Source organism: Pleurodeles waltl, chromosome 11 (genome assembly GCF_031143425.1).
Source record: "Pleurodeles waltl isolate 20211129_DDA chromosome 11, aPleWal1.hap1.20221129, whole genome shotgun sequence".
Classification (NCBI taxonomy): Eukaryota; Metazoa; Chordata; class Amphibia; order Caudata; family Salamandridae; genus Pleurodeles; species Pleurodeles waltl.
In genome coordinates this window covers 924,050,445-924,072,214 of record NC_090450.1, presented here as the reverse complement: position 1 = coordinate 924,072,214, position 21,770 = coordinate 924,050,445, and the positions used below count along the sequence as shown (strand labels likewise).

The following is a 21,770-nucleotide window of genomic DNA, read 5'->3' as shown; positions in this document are numbered from 1 at the left end:
TCTCCCAGAGATAATGTAAAAAGGTATTTTCCCCAATGCCCGATAGAAAATCAGCAGTCACTATCCGTACATTAGGATACGTGAACGGGCAGCTAACTAATTTGTTGTACCACGATGCCATGACTTTTCTTGATTTGTCCTACTTTCCGAGGATGTCAAACATGCTGACTCTGTTTTTTTTCTCTTTTCAGAATAATGGTCTAAAAGTTTTTCCAGTCAGCAGAAGAGCAATGCAAACACGACAGACGCATTTCCTAATATTTTCAAGTTGCTCGCGGCCATGAAACCACGGGCGGCCACGTTTGTTACACTCATGTTTACTGCGGCCGACTTGATTATAACAGCATTTCTGCACACAAACAGAGGCAAAAGTAAGACCATTTTCCTGGACCAGGTGCATCTCAACGTTCTGAGCTCCACACTGGATGTGTGGGGGCCATCCCTGCTGAGGGGCCTCCTACTATGTGGTGCCCTAATTGGAGTAACAAATTATGGACTTCTCAGGCAGAAATGGTGGACGACATCTCTAGCCACGATCTATTTTGTTGGTGCAGTCACTGGCATATATGCATTGATGCAGCTGCTTCTGCAGTCAGGAGAGCAGGAAGCAGAGGGTGAGCCTTGGCTTTGGAGTTTGCTTGCGTGGACTTGCGTGTCTTCGGTCACCCTTCTTTCTCTGTGGTGGATCTTTTTAGTGCCACATTCACAAGAAAAAGGAGAGCTCAACAGTGAGAACATGAAAGCAGAGGAAAGACCTGGCAAGGCTGCCAGCACAAACCTGCAAAAGGGTCAACCGTCTGTAGCAACTATTGCACTGCTGTTATCTCACTGCAAGCCAGACGCTGCCTTAATTGGAGTGGCATTCATCTTTCTATTGGGCTCCACTCTAGGTGAGTGCTACAAACATCAATGGCTGGTATCTTTTTTCTTTTCCACATTATGAGCCTGATGTATAGTTTGACTGGCATGAGTTTTCCATCCCCCATTATAGAAGATGTACCGGCTCTACCACAGTGGAGTGAGGGAAATGTGCAATATTTAGAGGGCAGTGGAGGCATCTTCACTAAAGTGCTTGAATCTTTAATAAGATGAGCCAATTACTGAAGGAAATCTGTGATGGATAATTATCCAATCACATGTTACTGGTGGAATTATGCCCGGTAATATGGACAGTGAAAATTTACCCCGACCATAAGAGTACAGTGTCAGTGCTGACGTATCTAGCCTCCATAGCATGACGGGGCTGTTTTCAAGAATGTTCAAGACACCATATTACTTATCAAGAAAGTCCACCTCCCAATCTCTGTTGTCCTTTCATGGAGACAACTCTACAAGAAATGGTGGCAAATTAGCCACTGTAGGTGTCTATCTCCATCTTTGCTGAGCGGATGTCGGGGTTGAATGAGATACTGCTGGTAGCATATGCTCCACGTGCCACACTCAAAAATCAATAATTAAATAGTTATCTCTTTAGCAGGGACTAATTGTATACCTGTATTTTAAGGCATAATTAATGATAATGTCCTCCTCTATATCAATCACTATTTGTTAATTAATCAGAGCTGTTCTTAAAGCAGCAAAAAATTAAGAAAGCAGTGATAAATAAGTACAAATGCTGTATGCTGAGGGCTTCCATTTTTGTACATTGCCTATTCATAATTACGGTTCCAAAAGGAGGACAATTAACAGCTGTTAATTTCTAGAAGCAGTAGAACAATTAAGGTGATAGCACCTATTCTCCAACCTCAAGCCAACATGCAGCCAGGCACGCCCATTGTGTCTGCCTTGCTCAAGTCCCCACTCACCTGAGAAACCCTTCAAGTATAGACAATAACAGTAGTTAATGCCCACATTTTATCTTTCTGATTGGTTGAACCACTCTCAGCATTTCATAGAAAATGCTAATGCTTATTAATTGACTTCAATAATCGTTTCTGTAATTTTATTGTCTGGGCCCCTTTACGTTTTCAAAATTAAATTTTATTTTCTAACTTCATGTACTTATAAGCACAGATTCCATATTTTAGCTTTTGTTTTGTTTTAACAAACATATGTAAATATATTGGGTCCTTTAGAACTATGTGGTATTTGGGAATGTAAATATACAAGCACAAGAAGATACCCAAGCACTCAAGTAGCAGTCCAAAAGCAACTGGAAGTCCATAAAGTGAGGATTCGTAGAAAATAGATTCAGTCAAGTGAGTTTATTGAAACGTGGAAGATTCTGTGCTCCAAAATGTATATGGTATCACAAGAACAACTGACACGTTTCGTCACCATCCATCACTTTTCCAAGGCTGTACGTAAAATAATAATCACAAACTATATACAGAGATAATGGCAACATAAATTCACGTTTAAAACCCTCCACCTGTGTTCATCAAAAAGAGAAGTTGCCACAAGTAAAGCACACACAGCAATTCCTACACTGGTGCTTAGCAAACAGCTCGAGTAGTGGGATAACCAAACATTGTAATACAATGTATTCAATCCAATAGTAAAATTAAGAACGTGGAAAAAGGTGCCCAAAGTCGAAAGGAGCTCAGTAGATTTGAGGGTTGCAGAAAGATTATAGTTTGCTGACCTATGAGAACACACAAGATTATAAATAGCAGTAATGGATTCCAAAAACGATGATCCACAGTAAATGTCTAGGACTGAGAGAAAAGAAAAGATATATAATAAATGATTTTTTTTTTAACTCTTCATGAATAGATGGCCACAGTAACTCATAGTGGGACCAGCCTGAAATTATGATGAAAAGCTCATAAGGCTTGCCAGGGATGTAATTGCTTGCTGTCACACCAGTAGCAGAGTCTAAATACATGGTGTCTCAGGGAATTACTGAATTGGGAATGTTAATTGATGATGGCCAAGCTCAATGAATAATTAATTAAAAAACAGGAAAGTAATTAGATACTGCTAACTTCTAAGTATTAAGGGTGGGTAGGCTAAATTGAATAATTCATTACAGACACCTAAAGACCGTTCTCCAAGTATGCGCATCAAGGTAAGTCAGGTAAGAGACCATGATAAGTCTCTACCTAGATCAAGGGAAACAGAATCTTGTTAACTTTAAAAAGATTTTTTTAAAACATGTCGAGTAAAACTAAATAGTAAATCGACAAGAAACAGAGAAAAAACATAACATATAGAACAAAGAGAGTACATGTAGACCCACCAGTCCAATGGCAGTGCGTCGTCCAGACTAAAGGAACAGGATGCATATTTGAAAACAGTCTAGTAAAGGGCAGTACAAAAGAAAAATGCTATTTCACCCATCATGGTATGTCATCATGTTTAAGTAAAAATGACCAAGAAGCATGTTAAAGTGAATACCATGCCCATTGTGCCATCAAATGTGTGAGTGTAAGTATAAAACTCCAACTAAATCGCATTCAGGGGAAATTAGCTGACATTATTCATTATATCACTGTTGTTTCCAAGTTTATTGTGCCAAGGTCATTGTGCCATAGTTATTAAAAGTCTAGTTAGATTGAATTCTAAGGGTAACACCCTGGCTTTAAAATTATTGAGGAGGGGCTTGAGGGAAAGATCAATTGTTAAACATAAAAAATGCTAAATAAAAAATAATTTAATATACAAGCCATCACCATTCACTAAGAGAGTAAAGAAAGCAAAGGGAAAGGTAAAACAATAGTGTCACTGTCACATATCAAAATAATATATATCAGATATCATACAAGGTATTCTTCCATTGTCCCCATATAAGTACTTATACAAATAAACACATAACAGTATGATCATTAAGAATGGTATGGACAAGCATCGAAGGCATTTTATGTTATACACTAAAAACGTATACATGTGAGAATTGTTGACAATTAAATGTCCTGCATTTGTCAAGCATTGCACATAAATATTTTTATTTAAATAAACAAACATTAGAATAATAGAAGCCACCAAAGTGAGGGTTTCTGACTGTTCATATATTCCATAGGTCATGTGCATTTTATAGTATGGAATAAACCCATCACTTGTAATTCCAGATAGATGGCAACATGTTATATCATCACTCCAACTAGAAAACCTGCAGTTCCCTATCCACATTGCGTCCTCCATCCATAGCACATAGAAGCTTAATAATCCATTCAGTCTACAACAAGAGCACATAGCTTAATAATCCATTCAGTCTCCAACTTTCTCAGGACCACTGTTCTCTCACCGCCCCTAGGATTGGGGTCCGCCTGGGCTATACCGTGAAATTTGATGTTGATAAGTTCCAACCCCATATGGGCTGTGCTGCAATGTAAGGCCAATGGGTAATTCAGGTTATTGTTTGTGATTTCTTGACATTTTCTTGCATTCTTTCTTTCAATGGCCTTATGGCGCTACCAATGTAGATTTTTTCACATTTAAAAATAATACAGTACACTACAAATCTGGTGTTACAATTCATAAAATGCTGGATCACTTATGCCCTCCTGGTATTATATTCAAAGCTTGTTTTCTCATCCACAGCAAATTGGCAGTGCACTGTGTGTATTTAAAAAAAACATTTCGATCTATCTGGTAAACGTGAATTATGTACCATTAGTGGGCAGGGTGGAATATAGCTTGGGCACAGTCTATTTCTCAGAGTCACCCCCCTGCTATGAGTAATGCAAGGTTTATCGGACAAATGTTTAGATAATGTATTATCCAGTTTAAGTAAATACCAGTGCCTGGAGAGAAGTTTGTATATAGTGTGCCTTTAGAAACTGTATCTAGTGATCAGTTTAAGTCTTTTGCTATTAACTTTTTTATGGGTCTTATGTGTAAGATGAGATTTCCATTGTATTTTGGTAATATTTTTACAAGTTTGGCAAGTATGTCAGCAGAGTAACCCCTTTGTCGAAAACATACTTCTAGTAGGATAGCGTTACTTTGTGAGCTGTGTGCATGCAGAATAGAATTGCAGATGGTTGGCTTCCTGTACAGCCTGGAGGCTTTCTTGAAACTGGCAGAATATAAGATGACGTCCATAAATTCTATTTGTCTTGGAAGAACATGGTATGTGAACTTAAGGTTATAGGAATCATTGTTCAGATGGCCAAAAAGACTCACCAACTTAGTTGTGCTGCTGGTCCAAATGACAAAAAAGTTGTTAATGTATCTCTTCCAATAGAGTACGTGTTCCTGAATATCGGGGGCATAATGACTATAGATGATGTTTTTCAAAACTACCCATATAGAGTGGGGTGTGTCCTTACCGACCCTGGACGTTGCTCATCTTTGGCGAACTTCAGCATTGACACTTTGGCATAGGGTTAAATCAGCCTCTTTGAAGAAGAATCATCTATTTACTCTGCACATTGGTCTCCGGTGAGATTATCAGCCTTGGGAAACGCCAGAAAAACTTGTCCTCGCTGTGGTGACGAAGAGGCTGACAATTTACATATGTTCTGCTAAGGTTCTAGGTTGGAAGTGTTTTGGCAAGAAGTGGGGAAGGTGGTACTTAATGTGGTCGGCCTAGTGGTGGAACTAGGTCTGTCCTTGATTATCTTTGGGGTACCGTCAGATGTGAGGCTAGAGAAGAAGCTCACTAGACACCAAAGTAATTTGTTATTTGTGTTAATTTTATTAGCCAGACGAGAGATTTGGCTGAAATGGGTCTCTTCGGTGGCTCCATCCGGACAAGAGTGGCTGTACCATTTGGAAAAGATTGGTTCCCCTAGTAAGAGAACTAAATTTTGGGAGCTTTGGGAAGCTGCCTTTAAAGTTTAGCTCCGGTGCGCCCCCCACCTACTGAATGAATTAATTAAAGTGGGAGTATGGTCTTAACACTGTCCAATGACTAAGAAGTCCCCTCCAAGGCTTTTTGGGGCAGCAAGACTTGAGTGTTGTGGTTTGATACACCTATAAGTTAAGTCTTGTACACGATGGTCAATGTACAAGCCGCTGCCTTGGATGAAAAGGGCTGGTGGACTTTGAGCTTGGTAGGAGGGGGGCTTAAGCCCTTTTGGTGGGACCGCCCTATCTCGGCCAGGTTCCGCTTGTCCCGGTGCCTAAGTGGAACATTTATGAGGACAATTAAAACAAAAAAAACCTACCCATATAGAGATTTGGGTATGAAAGAGAACATTTGGAGCCCATAGCAACTCCCTAGGCTTGTCTAAACCAATGTCCATTGCTCAGGAAGACATTGTTCTCCAGAACCAGTCTAGTAATGTCGAGAATAATTTTGGTATGTTCATACAGTGTAGCATCTCTGGATGAGAGGGTTAGGGCAAGAGCCTGGAGGCCCTTTTCTAATGGGATACATGTATAGCAAAATGATGTCACGGGTAACAAATTTGAAGACATCCACCCATTCTATATCCTCAACTTTTTTCAACAGTTCTTTCATGTCCCTTAGATAGGATGTTAAATTACGTACAAATATTTGCAAAAGAACATCTATGTATTCTGAAATGCGTTCAGTAGGAGATCCTGTACCTGATGCAATTGAGTATACAGAGATGAGCACGTGGTGCTGGATTAAAAATATATTTAAATTCAATGTTGGTGATCAGATGTAAATCCTGCAAACAGGTTATCCCCTGTTCAATATTTTTAGTGATATCTTTTAGTGGATTATTAGAAAGTTTGATGCATGCCAATCCATCAGATAACTGTCTGTCTGATTTTTTAATTATCGCAGTTTTACCCCCTTTGTCTGCTTCCCCAATGACGATATTGGGAGTATTAGATAATGTGTCACGTGCTCTACGTTCCTCTCTCATCGAATTATCACCCTGGGTCTGTAGCCTTCACCTACTTTATTCTCCAGTGTGTAAAGGTCCTGTGGGACCGTCTTTTGAAAGGCATCTATAACGTTGTTCACCGGCAGATTAGGAACAAAAGTGGATTCAGATTTAAGCCCATTATCCAAGTATATATTAGATGCAACGCCTAAATCTGTTAGTAGAGCTTGCATGGAGGGTGGGCGTGTACCAGCATTATCTAGTGAGAGAAAAAGGAGAAAATCTTGTACATCTCTTATAGATTTGTGACATTCTGGTGGTGAAGCATGTATGGAACTACATCAGTAGGTTTCTCTTCAAAATATTTCTTTAATTTTAAATGACATACACATGCATACAGATCTATATGTACATGTGCAAAATCTGACGTAGATGTTGGACAAAAGCCTAGTCCCTTACATAACACATTAGTTTGACGATTAGATAATTCAAGATTAGACAAGTTCACTATTGATACATTATTAACCGTCATTTGTATATCATTGGCCGTAGCCAATACATTCATAAATGCATTCAGTTCTTTAGTTTGCAGATCTGGTTACCACTTCCTCCCTTATGTTTGTTCTTGCTACTGTTCCTACCTCTTCTTATTTTCTGGTGTTTGAGTTTTGTTTGCTGTAGTTCTGTCTGATCCCTTTTCTGTACCTCTCCAACTCCACTAAAACAGAGGAGAAGGTCATGCCATTGAATATTCCCACCATAACAGGAACATTACCATGTGAATCACTTATATCACTAGTAATACAGGAAATAGACTCGCTGGCTGAAGTGGATGCAATTATTTTCTTATCCAAGGGACGTGTCTTAAAGTCAAACTTACAAACATATGCAAAGACCCTACCATTGTGATAGTCATTCTTGTCCCACTTTAGTTTTCTCATCTTTTTATCCTTTATATATAATTGATGTGCATCAAGGACATCTTTGATAATTTTTTTAAAGTTTTCTCTGTGGCCTCTGGTAAGCTTGAAACACTTAATTTCCTCCTCAAGTTTCTCAATCTCCTGTAGAAGTAAGTCTCTTTTCCTTTCTGCATGTTTAATTAGAATATTCATCATACCAAGTGACTGTTTCGAGATCCTGAAAAGATGGAACTATAATAACAAGAGACCTCGGGGAACTTGTTTCATATCTAGGTATCTTTTAAGAGTGGTTGAGGTCTCACCATCTCAATAGCTCATGGTTGTTCAGATGTTCTAATCTAATTAATTTCTGTCTAATGCCCTTGTTGCTGTTAGTAGGTGTACTTTTTTTTCAACGTTTCTGATCTGTTACCAAACAATTCCTGTGGCAATTTATCCCTGTCATCATCATATGAAGCCATATTTTAAAACAAATGTCTTCAACCTAATATACCTCACAAAAAAGAAGGAAAAGGAGTGCAGATAACCATAAAACAGCCATTCATATGAAGAAAGGTAGTAGTGGTCTATAAATCACACCTCTAGTTTACAAAAGTAAAAGTGGATAAAGTAAAGATAGAGCACAACTAATTTGGGTGGTGCTTAACAGGTAACACATACCCTACTACCAAAGGCACAAATAACAATGGACCACAAAGACCCACTGTATACTAAAGTACAAGAAGACATCCATGCGCTCATGTAGCAGTTCAAAAGAAATTACAAGTCCATAAAGTAAGGATTACTAGAAAATAGATCCAGTCAAGGGAGTTTATTAAACGTGGAAGATTCGGTGCTCCAAAATGTATATGTTATCACAGCATCATCCGACACGTATTTCGTCACCATCCCTGACTTTTTCAAGGCTGTAAATGTATATAAAATAATAATCACAAACCTTACACAGGGTTGATGGCAACATAAATTCAAGTTGCAAAAGCAGAACAAGTGAAAAAAAGTGAAAAAAAATGATGAGGAAAGTTAAGAGAATGGGAAAAGCCTCCACCCTGGTTCATCAGAAATAGAAGTTGACACAAGTAAAACACACAGCAGTTCCTACACCCTTGCTTAATTCTTGGTGTTTCCCAGGAATTATTAAATTGCAAATGTTAGTTGATGATGGTCAAGTGTTATGAATAATGAATTAAAAAACAGGAAATTAATTAGATATTGCTAACTTCAAAGTATTAAGGGCGGGAAGGCTACATTGAAAAATACATTATAGCCACCTACCTAAAAAGGTCCCCCAAGCATGCGCGGTCAGAAATAGTCAAGGTAAGTCGGTCAAGAGACCATAAGTCTCCACCTAGATGAATTAAAACGGAATCCTGTTAACTTAAAAAAGATTTTAAAATACCCATATCATTGTCACAGTTCGTGTAGCACCGAAAAGAACCAAAAACGTGGTCGATTTGCATAGGGTACCAAAACATGCGCCCATCCTGGGGAGAACAGTTATAAATGTTATGCCTGCATCCAAAATCAAGCCAACATGTAGCCAGACACACTCACTGTGCGTGCATGCTTATGACCCCACACCGCACTCACCTGAGAAACCGTTCAAGTATAGACACTAACAGTAGTTAATGCCCACATGGTTGAGCCCCTTTGAGTATTTTATAGAAAATGTTAATGCTTATTACTTGATTGTGATAATCGTTTCTGTAATTTTATTGTTTGATCCCCTTTATGTTTTCCAAATAAAATTGTAATTACTAACTTCATGTACTTGTAAGTATAAATTCCATATTTTAGAATTTGTGTTGTTTTAACAAACAGATGTAAGTACATTCGGTGGTTTAGAACTATGTAGTATTTGGTTTGTAAATATACAGGCATTTAAATTGGAGGACATTTTTTAAGTTTTAAAAAAGGGTCATAGGGAAAAGCATAACCAATGAAACAAGCATTTACAATGCATCGGGTCTCGCGTTTGCTCGTGTTAGAGCCGATTGCGTTGTAAACTCCTAACCCGACTTTTCACTTATCGGGCAAAAGTGCATTTATGCACGTAACCTGAAAAAGTGAAATCAAGTAGGTAACGCGCTCGACTTCTGCCAAGCGAGATTGGGCTCGTAAATTAGTTTAAAAAAAAGTCCACGAGCCCGATGGAAAACAGCGAGCCTCGCATGTTTTCTGTACTTGGTCGCTGCGCTCGACGAGGGCTAGCCACCGGAAAAGGCATGACGTATGCGTGCCTTCCACTAATGAAAGCAGGCCGATTTAATTAGGGAAGCCCCCGAACCAATAAAAAGCACTGACGTGAAGTTGACAGTGCTGGGTGCCCTTTTCTAACTACAAAAGAGTCTCCCTGCTATACGCATGCGCGAGCGCATGCAAAGCAGGCTCGACCCTAAAAAGGAAGGTTGTGTTGCCACAGTACCTCCCCATGGGAGGCCTGATTTGAAGAATTGTGTTCTAATCTTGGCGCCTTCCTCCCTCCAAAATTTAAAGGCAGATTGAAGATGATCCAGAGATAACCAGTCAGGGTTAAATAACAACTCGTATTAGGAGACATGGGGGTATAATAGATTCATGGAAAGTGATGTCAGAAAAAGACCAACAGCCCCATCTTCTCTGCCTCTTTTACAGAATCTGGTAACCTTATGTAGTATCTGGCAATTTTGTGGCTCTCTTCTAACTCTTACAACCCTTCTGGATGTTCTTAATGTTTACTTTTGAACTTGTCTTGGCCTTGCAAAAAGGGCGCCCAGTTCTGATCTATGGCAGTCCTATTTGTGCTACACGATTCCGCCTTAAATTAGGACAACTCTCTTCCTAGCAAGCCTGTAACCATTTTCCATAGCACTTACTAACTGATAGAGTATCCTGTAGATGGTGCTTAATATATAAAGAAGTGCTGGGGGCCAAAGTTTTACTCCTGATTGATTGCCATCTACTAAATATAATTACTTTTGCATTATTGAATTATAGACAGCCATATAACTAAAGGTTGCACTTGAAACTGCGACATAGACCTTCAGTTATTTAATATTAGTGATTAATTGCTGATACAATGCAGTGTTTTGCTTTGCATTCTTTTTCAGGAAAAAATGCAAGTGAAAGACTAAATGAACTTAATGAATGATGCATACCTCAGAAAGGCCGACTTTAAATTGCGATATGGACCTCCATAAGTATTCTTGATTTATGCTCCGTGGCTACCACCAATCTTAAATTTCTTACCTGAGCTTGAATACCTACAAGTAAACTAGCCATGGGAGGAGTGCTCTGAGTTACTCGATGTGTCGAGACAAAGGAATAGTGATGGATTGCCTTTAGTTGGTGCCAGAAAGAAAAATTTTATAAAAAATAAAAAACACACAAACATGCAGTAGAGGAGGACTGACAGACAGAAGGAGGTATAACAGGAGGGAGGGACATGTGGCCTAGCGGCTAAGGCTGCTGACTTTGAAACCTGGCGACCAAAGTTTGAATCCTGACCTCAGCACTTGACTCAACATTGGGTGGTTCTGGGCAAATAACATAATATCCCTGTGACTAAAAATGACTGAATGTTATGTGTGAACTGAATTTCTGTGATTCCCTACTTGATATATGCAATCTTGTAGATTGTCCTCCACTCCCCCCAAAGTGATGTACAGCGCTCCATTTCTCCCTATCTACGTTTGTACTATATAAATGCCAATAGATAAATACTTCTAATTAAAAAATGTTTGCACAAATAGTGTCATCTTTTAGTGCAAATTACAGATCTGGATCGGTAGAATCAGGACTTGCTGGAATTTATGCTCACAGAGGCAGCATACTGGCACAGGAAACCCGACAGTTGATGGGTTTCCCAAGTTGTAACTTTTTGGTCAGTGGAGGAAACATAGATGCTTCAGTGATTTGTGTGGGGGACTTGAGGGGAGGTAGCCATTGGGAATGGAATAGGCTACCAGAAAGTCAGAAACCTGTTCTTGTTCACATTCATTACCGTTGATTGTTCACTCTCATCTTGCACCATTATCCTTATTGCACAAATAGACGGGTGTAAGTGTGCAAGTTGGGCATGCAGCAGTCCTCAAGACACTCCCATAGTTTTCTTCACATGCCAAAAAAAAATTTGAGGAAAAAATAAAATATGTTACTTGTGCAAATCCATATTTCAAAATACATACCCTACCATAATGTTCACTCTGTGGACAACATGAATGAGTGTTCTTAAGGCAAGAGAAGTATGGCTAGGAATCAATGACTTGTGCAGAACCATTGTAAATTTGTTGTGTACATTCAGCTTCATTTCCATTTTTTTCCAGCGGACATATTTTCCCCCTATTATGCAGGATTAGTAATGGACGGGATAGTTGTGCAGAAGAGCCTGGATCAGGTCTCCAATTCAGTGGGATTTTTGACACTATTTTCAGTAGGGAGGTAAGCAGACTGTGATCTCTACTTTGTCTATACACATGTGATTTGCTTAATACTAAAGGAAGCAATTTGTTGATGCCTGCTGTTCTCTGCATGTAATGCATAATTCATCAGATGTAGTGTATACTGCCAAGTAACATGTTGTCTTCCGTCTACCATCAGTGCTTGTTCGGCTGGTGTCCGTGTCTACCTCTTCAGCTCAGCTTACACCAGACTGAATCTGAGAATTCGCCACCTGCTTTTCCATGCACTACTTTCCCAAGAGATTGGGTTCTTTGATGAATATCAAACAGGTCTGTTGGCACAATGGTTTACCCAAATATTGTCTGGCAGCCTTTCATCTGGGTTTTCATTGCTTTCCGGGTAGTATCTGTGGTGTGTCCTGCTATTTTTCACGCTTGTACAGGGCCTCAGGCACTATTCCACTCCAATTATTAGAGCAGAAGATGCGTCAGTCAATAAACTTCCCCAGTTGTAATTTTAGTGTTAGGAGTAGGAACATGGATGCTTCAGTGATTGGGGTGGGGGACTTGAGGGGCACTAGCCAGTAAGAATGTGGTAGGCAACAAAAAGTCAGAAAACGTTAGTATTCACAAAAATTAAGATTGATTGTTCACACGCACATTGTTAATTTATTTTAACCACTGAAATAGGCTGGCAGTGCAAAGGTCCTCAAACACTCTCATATGTAGGGTGCAAGGCAATAGCTTTCTTCACATGGAAATATGTGGAGAAAAAAATTAATTATGTCACTTGTGCAAATCAACATTTCAGAAAACTCATCCCCAACTTAATGCATGATCTGTGGACAGTATGAATGGGTGCACATAAGGGAAAATACATTACTTGTGCAAATCCACATTTCAGAATACTTACTCGTACCTAATGGTCACTCTGCAAACAATATGAATGAGTGCACATAAGGAAAAAGGAATATGCCTAGAAATCTATGACTTTGTGTAGACTTCCAGGTATTCTCCCAGAGTTTTTTGTAAATCCCCCTAAACACAGAAATCTTTTAATTTCTTTTAGATTCTTTGTGAGTCAGGTTTACCCAGGAGGAGACATGTAGCACTACATAAAACATATAATTAATTAAATGGATCTCTGAAGATGGCCATAGTGCACCTGTAATTTACAGTGGCTTCTCAAGTGGTACTGAATGCAAGGAGTGGCATCTCAGTGAGTTTGAGCCTAGGTAGCTGAAAATCTGCAACAGTTTTCCAAAATATCAAGTCACCCACAAACACACCACACAAAATGGCCATCCAAAGTAGAGTGACTTTTTGAGGGTGCCAAAGGGCTATTTTCCAAAGTCAAAAGTCCCTAGGTCCAATTAACAAGCTACTAGGGATCCCATAGACAGTGTCTAGTGTACTAAGCTGTGGAAAATAATATCCAGATGAATTGGAAACTGTGCCTAGGTTTGTTAGAAATTTAGTTTTTGGTTGTCAGAGTATGCACCCCGTATAAGCAGGAACCATCAGGGTAAGTCAGATACACACTAAAAGATAACCTGTGCTCACCCTGTGGTAGCTTGGCACAGAGCAGTGAGGCTTATATAAAGAGGTAACGTGTAAGGTATTTGTTCAACACAACACACATGAACACAATGAAAACACCACAAAAAGACTCTACCTCAGGTGGGAAAAATAGACAATGATTTTATAAATAAATCAAGACCAAGATGACATAAATCCAATAAGGAGAGGTCAAGTTAATAATTTTTTACAAATAAAAAGAGTTCTAGTGCTCAGAAGCAATAAGCGCCAATGGGGGTTACCTTGATCCTCGTCCCAACAGTGAGATGCAGGGTGCCGATGAGCAATGTGTCGAGTGATACATCGATGCCAGGCCCGCTGTCAAGGTGATGTATCGATTTTCTTCATGCAGTGGTGGCGATGCATTGGCTCCGAAGATGAAGTACCAAGCCGAGATGCATTGGTTCTGAAGTATGATGCACCGGGTTTCTCTGCGCAGTCGACGGGATGCGTCAGTCTCTCCAAGCTGCTATGACAGTAATGCACGGTTCTGAGCATCGGGCTTTCAAGGTGATGCATTGGTTCCGAAAGCATTGCGCTGGTTCTACTCTCGCAGTTGTGCGGTTCTGCTCCAGGCAGACTGGAAATGCATCGGTGCAAGTATCTGGGTTCACTTTCAGTGATCCAGGCACAGGAGTAGGGGTAGAGACGTTGATATCCCTGAATCTCAAGCAACAGGAGGCAAGACAACAAGCCTTTGGAGATCACTTGGGATGCAAGGCAGAAACCAGCTCTCCCTCAGCAGGGTCAGAGAGGTAACAAGGCAGTACAGCAGGAAAGCAGTCCTTTCAGGTCAGCAGAGTAACAAGGCAGTACAGCAGGAAAGCAGTCCTTTCAGGTCAGCAGAGTAACAGTTCTTGTTGCAGCACAGCAGTTCTTCTGACAGAGACTAATTGTTGATCCAGAAGTGTCTGATTTGGTCGGATCAGAGACCCAGTACTTATGCACAGTTATGCCTTAGAAGCTGGGGTGACTTCCAAGAAGGGTTTTTGAAGTGCACAGAAGCCCTTTCTGCCAAGCCCTGGCTCCAGACTGTCAGTAGGGGGTAACCTCTGACCTGTTTTAGGTCTAGAGCTCGATTGCTCTTAAGTGTTAAGCATTTGTTGTACATACACCCAGGCAATAAATGAGGAACACACACTCAGAGACAATTCCAAGCCAATAGGTTTTTGTATAGAAAAATATCTTTTCTTAGTTTATTTTAAGAACCACAGGTTCAAATTCTACATGTAATATCTCATTTGAAAGGTATTGCAGGTAAGTACTTTAGGAACTTTGAATAATTACAGTAGCATATATACTTTTCACATAAAACACAAATAGCTGTTTTAAAAGTGGACACTTAGTGCAATTTTAGTCTAGAGCTCGCCCCCCACGTCCGCAGCACCAACCTGCTGTCTCCTGCCTCTGACCCCCGCCCACGCTGCTGCTAGCGTGTTCGAGGCCCTCCTCCACCCGCAGGCATCCTCCTGCGCCTCATCCCTGGTGTCTAGTGGGCTCTAGTAAGCTTCACTTGACCCGTGTGCCGCTTTCCGCCGTCCTGTAAGTGTTTTTCTATATTTTCAGCGCCTTGCCTCCTTGCGCTTCTGCCCCCGTCGTGCCCCTTCTGATTGTGCCACTTTCGCCATCCTGTAAGTGCTTTTTCTATTGTTTTTCAAGCGCCTTGCCTCCTGCGCATCTGCCCCCGTTGTGCCCCTCTGACTGCTGTACCCCGATTGTATTTTGTGCCATTAGTGTATTTTTGTGACTGTTTTTCAAATTGTGCCCGACTTTTTTCTGCCTTGTTTTCTTGTTTTCGCCCCTTGGGCGCTCCCCCTTGCAGTTCTCTCCCTGCCGCTGCCTCCCTGCGGCCCCGCCCCCCTCGCGCCCCCATTCGCCGCTCCCTCCCGCCTCCCAGCTGCTCCTCCCTCCCCCCTCCCTTTTTAATGGCTGGCGCTGCGCGTCGCGAGTGAGCGACCTCTGACCTGTTTTAGGTCTAGAGCTCGCCCCCCACGTCCGCAGCACCAACCTGCTGTCTCCTGCCTCTGACCCCCGCCCACGCTGCTGCTAGCGTGTTCGAGGCCCTCCTCCACCCGCCGGCATCCTCCTGCGCCTCATCCCTGGTGTCTAGTGGGCTCTCGTAAGCTTCACTTGACCCGTGTGCCGCTTTCCGCCGTCCTGTAAGTGTTTTTCTATATTTTCAGCGCCTTGCCTCCTTGCGCTTCTGCCCCCGTCGTGCCCCTTCTGATTGTGCCACTTTTCGCCGTCCTGTAAGTGCTTTTTCTATTGTTTTCAAGCGCCTTGCCTCCTGCGCATCTGCCCCCGTTGTGCCCCTCTGACTGCTGTACCCCGATTGTATTTTGTGCAATTAGTGTATTTTTGTGACTGTTTTTCAAATTGTGGCCGACTTTTTTCTGCCTTGTTTTCGCCCCTTGGGCGCTCCCCCTTGCAGTTCTCTCCCTGCCGCTGCCTCCCTGCGGCCCTGCCCCCCTCGCGCCCCCATTCGCCGCTCCCTCCCGCCTCCCAGCTGCTCCTCCCTCCCCCCTCCCTTCTTAATGGCTGGCGCTGCGCGTCGCGAGTGAGCGACCTCTGACCTGTTTTAGGTCTAGAGCTCGCCCCCCACGTCCGCAGCACCAACCTGCTGTCTCCTGCCTCTGACCCCCGCCCATGCTGCTGCTAGCGTGTTCGAGGCCCTCCTCCACCCGCAGGCATCCTCCTGCGCCTCATCCCTGGTGTCTAGTGGGCTCTAGTAAGCTTCACTTGACCCGTGTGCCGCTTTCCGCCGTCCTGTAAGTGTTTTTCTATATTTTCAGCGCCTTGCCTCCTTGCGCTTCTGCCCCCGTCGTGCCCCTTCTGATTGTGCCACTTTTCGCCGTCCTGTAAGTGCTTTTTCTATTGTTTTTCAAGCACCTTGCCTCCTGCGCATCTGAACCCGTTGTGCCCCTCTGACTGCTGTACCCCGATTGTATTTTGTGCCATTAGTGTATTTTTGTGACTGTTTTTCAAATTGTGCCCGACTTTTTTCTGCCTTGTTTTCTTGTTTTCGCCCCTTGGGCGCTCCCCCTTGCAGTTCTCTACCTGCCGCTGCCTCCCTGCGGCCCGCCCCCCTCGCGCCCCCATTCGCCGCTCCCTCCCGCCTCCCAGCTGCTCCTCCCTCCCCCCTCCCCTCTCCCTTCTTAATGGCTGGCGCTGCGCGTCCGCGCCGCTGGCGCGCCAGAGGCAAGCCCGTCTGCGCCCGTCCGCGCCTGGACCGCGCCCAGCGCCACCCCCCCTGGTCCTCACGCCCCCGCACCCCCTGCCTCCGATACTCGGCCAGCGAACTCCTCGCCCTCAACCCTGGCCCCTCCACAGAGTGCTTCCAGGCCACCCCAAGCACACCAAAGGACCTTTTTCCTGCCGCACCTGCAACTTTTCCTGCAACAGAACAACGAAGCCAGCACCAACCAACACAAACCTCCTGCACTGCATCCTCCTCAACACACGCTCCGCACGAAAACACGCCATCGAGCTCTGGGACCTGCTCGACACCACCGCCCCAGACGTGGCCTTCCTGACCGAAACTTGGTGGAACGACTCCTCGGCCCCTGACATCGCCATCGCCATCCCTGACGGATACAAGATCACCAGAAGAGATCGCACCAACGGAATCGGCGTAGGAATAGCCATCGCCCACAAATCTACCCTCAAGATCCACACCCACACGGACGACACCCTCAAGACAGCCGAACACCTCCACTTCCAGATTCACACGGACCCCAACACTACCCTCAGAGGAACCCTCATATACCGCCCTCCAGGACCAAGAGCCCCCTTCAGCGACACCGTCTCCGACCTCGCAAGCACCCACGCCCTCGCCTCTCCAGACTACATCCTCCTGGGAGATCTAAATTTCCACCTGAAGAACAACAATGACGCCAACACTGCATCACTGACCACCAACCTCGGGCTCCGTCAACTGGTCAACACTCCCACCCACATCGCCGGACACACCCTTGACCCACTCTTCACCTCAAGCAACCACATCTCATTCAGCCACACCTCCAAACTCCACTGGACCGACCATCACTGCGGCCATTTCACCTTCAAGAAAAACACCGAACACCACCGCACCCCTCTACCGCCTCACCGCCGCTGGGGAAAAGTCACCGAAGATCAACTTACCAGCACCCTCGCCAAAACCCACCACCCGACCCCACCGACCCGAACTCCGCCGCCATCAACCTCCATCAATGGATCCTCAACTGCGCCAACATCCTAGCGCCACTCAAGAGACCCACCGCCAACCAAGAAAAGAAAAAACCAGCCTGGTTCACAGACGAACTGACCACCTCCAAACGCACCTGCCAGAAACTCAAGAAAAAATGGATCCTCGAGCGCACACCCAACAACCTTGCTACCCTCAAGGAAGCCAACCGTGAACACCACCAACTGATCCGACTCGCCAAGCGCTCCCACTTCACAGAACGCCTCAACAACAACGCTCACGACTGCAAAGAACTCTTCTGCATCGTGAAGGAACGTTCCAACCCCAACGCCAACGTCAACGACGTCCCTCCTTCCCAGAAACTCTGCGACGATCTCTCCACCTTCTTCTACCAGAAAATCGCAGCCATCCACGACAGCTTCAACACCCCACCTCCGCCAGACCCCACCCCCAACAACTCCTCCCACGCCTGCCGCATCACCACCTGGAACCAAGTAGATGACGCCGAAACCCTAAAGACCATGAACTCCATCCACTCAGGATCTCCCGCTGACCCCTGCCCACATCACGTATTCAACAAAGCCGACGCCACCATCGCCCCCAAACTTCGCAAGATCATCAACCTCTCCTTCAACACCGCTACCTTCCCGGACAGCTTGAAGCACGCAGAAATCCAACCCCTCCTCAAGAAACCTAAGGCTGACCTCAACGATCTCAAAAACTTCCGACCGATCTCCCTCCTCCCAGCGAAAGTTATCGAGAAGATCGTCAACGCACAGCTCGCCCACTTCCTAGAAGACAACTCCATCCTAGACCCCTCTCAATCTGGTTTCAGACGAAACCACAGCACTGAGACCGCACTCCTCGCCGCCACAGATGACATCAGACAACAAATGGACAACGGCGAAACCTCAGCCCTGATCCTCCTCGACCTATCAGCCGCCTTCGATACAGTCTGCCACCGCACCCTACTAACCCGACTCCACGAAGCCGGCATCCAAGACAAAGCCCTCAACTGGATCTCATCCTTTCTCTCCGGCAGAACCCAGAGAGTCCGACTCTCACCCTTCCGCTCCAAAGCCACCAACCTCATCTGCGGCGTACCCCAAGGCTCCTCACTTAGCCCAACGTTGTTCAATGTCTACATGGCCCCCCTCGCACAACTGGCCCGCCAACACAACCTCAGCATCATCTCCTACGCCGACGACACCCAGCTCGTCCTCTCCCTGACCAAAGATCCTCTCACCGCCAAAACCAACCTCCACGAGGGACTGAAATCCATCACCTAGTGGATGAGCAACAGCCGCCTGAAACTTAACTCCGACAAGACGGAAGTCCTCATCCTCGGGCGCACCCCCTCAGCCTGGAACGACTCTTGGTGGCCCACTGCCCTCGGCCCCCCACCCACCCCAGCCAGCCACGCACGAAACCTCGGCTTCATCCTCGATTCCGCTCTCACCATGTCCAAACAGGTCAACGCTGTCTCCTCTTCCTGTTTTAACACCCTCCGCATGCTCCGCAGGATCTTCAAGTGGATTCCAACAGGAACCAGAAAGACGGTGACCCAAGCCCTCGTCAGTAGCAGACTTGACTACGGCAACGCACTCTACACAGGCATCCCAACGAAAGACATCAAACGACTCCAACGCATCCAGAACGCATCCGCCCGCCTGATCCTCGACATACCCAGCCGATGTCACATCTCCCCCCACCTGAAGGACCTCCACTGGCTCCCCGTGGATAAGAGGATCACCTTCAAACTCCTCACCCACGCACACAAGGCACTACACAACACCGGACCCACCTACCTGAACACCAGACTCAACTTCTACGTTCCCTCACGTCAACTACGCTCTGCCAACCTTGCCCTCGCCATCGTCCTCCGAATCCAGCGCAAGACCTCTGGCGGCAGATCCTTCTCCTTCCTCGCCGCCAAGACCTGGAACTCTCTCCCCACCTCACTACGCCAGACCCAGGACCTCCTCACCTTCAGGAGACTCCTCAAGACATGGCCCTTCGAATGATAGCACCCCCCCCCCAGCGCCTCGAAACCCTAACGGGTACATAGCGCGCTTTATAAATTAATTGATTGATTGATTGATTGATTCAGTCCTTTGTATGGGGACAGTCACTGCCTATTCAGATGTAAGTGTCAACCCCTGTCCCTCTTCCTGCCTAGGAGGAGCTATGAATGCAGATGAGTGCTCAGACACACCTAACTTCCTGTATTTGTGGCTGTCTAGAGGGAATGCACAAAGTGTTGCTGTCACCCATCCTTGACATGTTTAGAAGACAGGCTGCAGACACGCAGAGCTATAAGAGCAGAGAAATGTCCACTTTGTAAAAGTGGAATTTATAAAATAGTAATGTTAAGCCCAGCTTTACTAGTAAAGAGGATTTATCATTGCCATTCCAATTATATGAAACTTGATATAACTACTCCTTCTGAATCAGGAATTACAGCTTAAAAGTGTAATAAGGAATTTCCAGTGTTAACTTATAGGAGGAGTTGGCCCCACTGTAGTGAAAAACAAATGTAGGTGTTTACTCTACTGGGACATGCAAAACGTAAAAGTACATGTCCTGCTTTTTACTTACACAGCACCCTGCACTATAGGCTACCTACAGCCTACCTTAGTGGTGACCTATGTGTAATAACAAGGGTGTTTAAGGATTGGCAAAGGGTTTTAAATGCCATATCGAAGTGCCAGTAAAACTGCACACACAGACTCTGCAATAGCAGGCCTGAGACATGTTCAAAGGGCTACTTGTGTAGGTGGCATAAGCAGTGCTGCAGGCCCACAACTAGCATTTAACTTACAGGCTCTGGGTATATGGTATACCACTTTTCAAGGGGCTTACAGGTAAATTAAATATGCCAGTTGTGTATACAGCAGTGTTACCATGTTTCAGCGGAGCACATGCACTTTAGCACTGGTTAGCAGTGGTAAAGTACGCAGAATCCTAAAGCCAACAAAAATACGTTAGAAAAACCAGAGGAGGAAGGCAAATAGTTTGGGGTGACTTTTCAGAGAGTGCCATTTTTCAACAGAATTAAATTAAGCCTTGAAATGGCATACCTTCTAAAGAGAAAGAAGAAGTGCTCTCCAAGGAAGTATGACAAGGCCCTAAACTTGCCACCCAAAGAATGAAGAACCTACCCCAAGAGTATGATCAAGTTCTGACACACTCAGAGTCAGTGTGGTGACAGCTAAAACCTCATTCACCATCTACTGATCCAAAAACCAAAACATAGTCTCATGACCCAAAACCACAAGTGCATTCCCAAGACTTCAAACACAGTTTGATGCCCACAGAACTCCAATCAACTAGGATCAAAAACATCCAGCAAAAGCATCAGCAGACATCTGTATGCAGTTTCATTACATGATGGGACAGAAAATCAATCACTTTTATACTTTGATGATTGAAGCTTGTGCAGGTGCTTCTGTTTTTTGGTTCGCCCAATCATAGTAGGTGGGTCCTTTCTTGCTGTAACCTGCCACAAGCCGTTCCCCTCCTGGCATGTTTTATAAAAAGCTATTCAAATTTGTGGTGTTATAACTGGTGATTAGCCTTCTCTGCTTTTTCAGTAGTTGTCCAGCAAGTAGCATAAAAGTGACCCAGAGGCATTTGTTTTAGTTACTTACACATGGTAGTGATACTGTACACGTGTGACTAAATCCCATTTGATGCATGGTATTCAAAACAGTGATCTCTAAACATAAATTATAAAAACGAAAAGTTTTTCATCAGAACATCACAACTGTGTTACTTATGTTAAGGGTGCAATATGGACACGAGTAACAGCGCTACAAGCAAGTCAATCAAAAATAGTAGAGAGGGGCAGTAAAAATGAGTAGGAGACCTTGTTGGATAAAAGTAGGAGTCCATAGGGGAGGGTCTGACCACTGTAAAAATACAGAATAAAAACTAATGAGGCTCTCTTCCAGACTCCACCCAGCCCAGCGAAACATTTAACATTATGGTTTAAGATAATGTGGTGAAAGGCTTTTCGAAAATA

The 21,770-nt window shown here is 44.0% G+C and overlaps 1 protein-coding gene across 1 annotated transcript in view; it reads left to right on the top strand.

Moving 5' to 3' along the window:
- The window catches only part of ABCB9 (ATP binding cassette subfamily B member 9), a 117,058-nt gene that overhangs the window by 17,368 nt on the left and 77,920 nt on the right, over positions 1-21,770 (top strand). The window contains exons 2-4 of the mRNA XM_069214964.1: positions 192-890; positions 11,911-12,025; positions 12,185-12,315. Of these exons, the coding sequence (XP_069071065.1) occupies positions 281-890; positions 11,911-12,025; positions 12,185-12,315 (856 nt within the window). The 5' untranslated portion in view covers positions 192-280. The remainder of the gene's footprint in view (positions 1-191; positions 891-11,910; positions 12,026-12,184; positions 12,316-21,770) is intronic.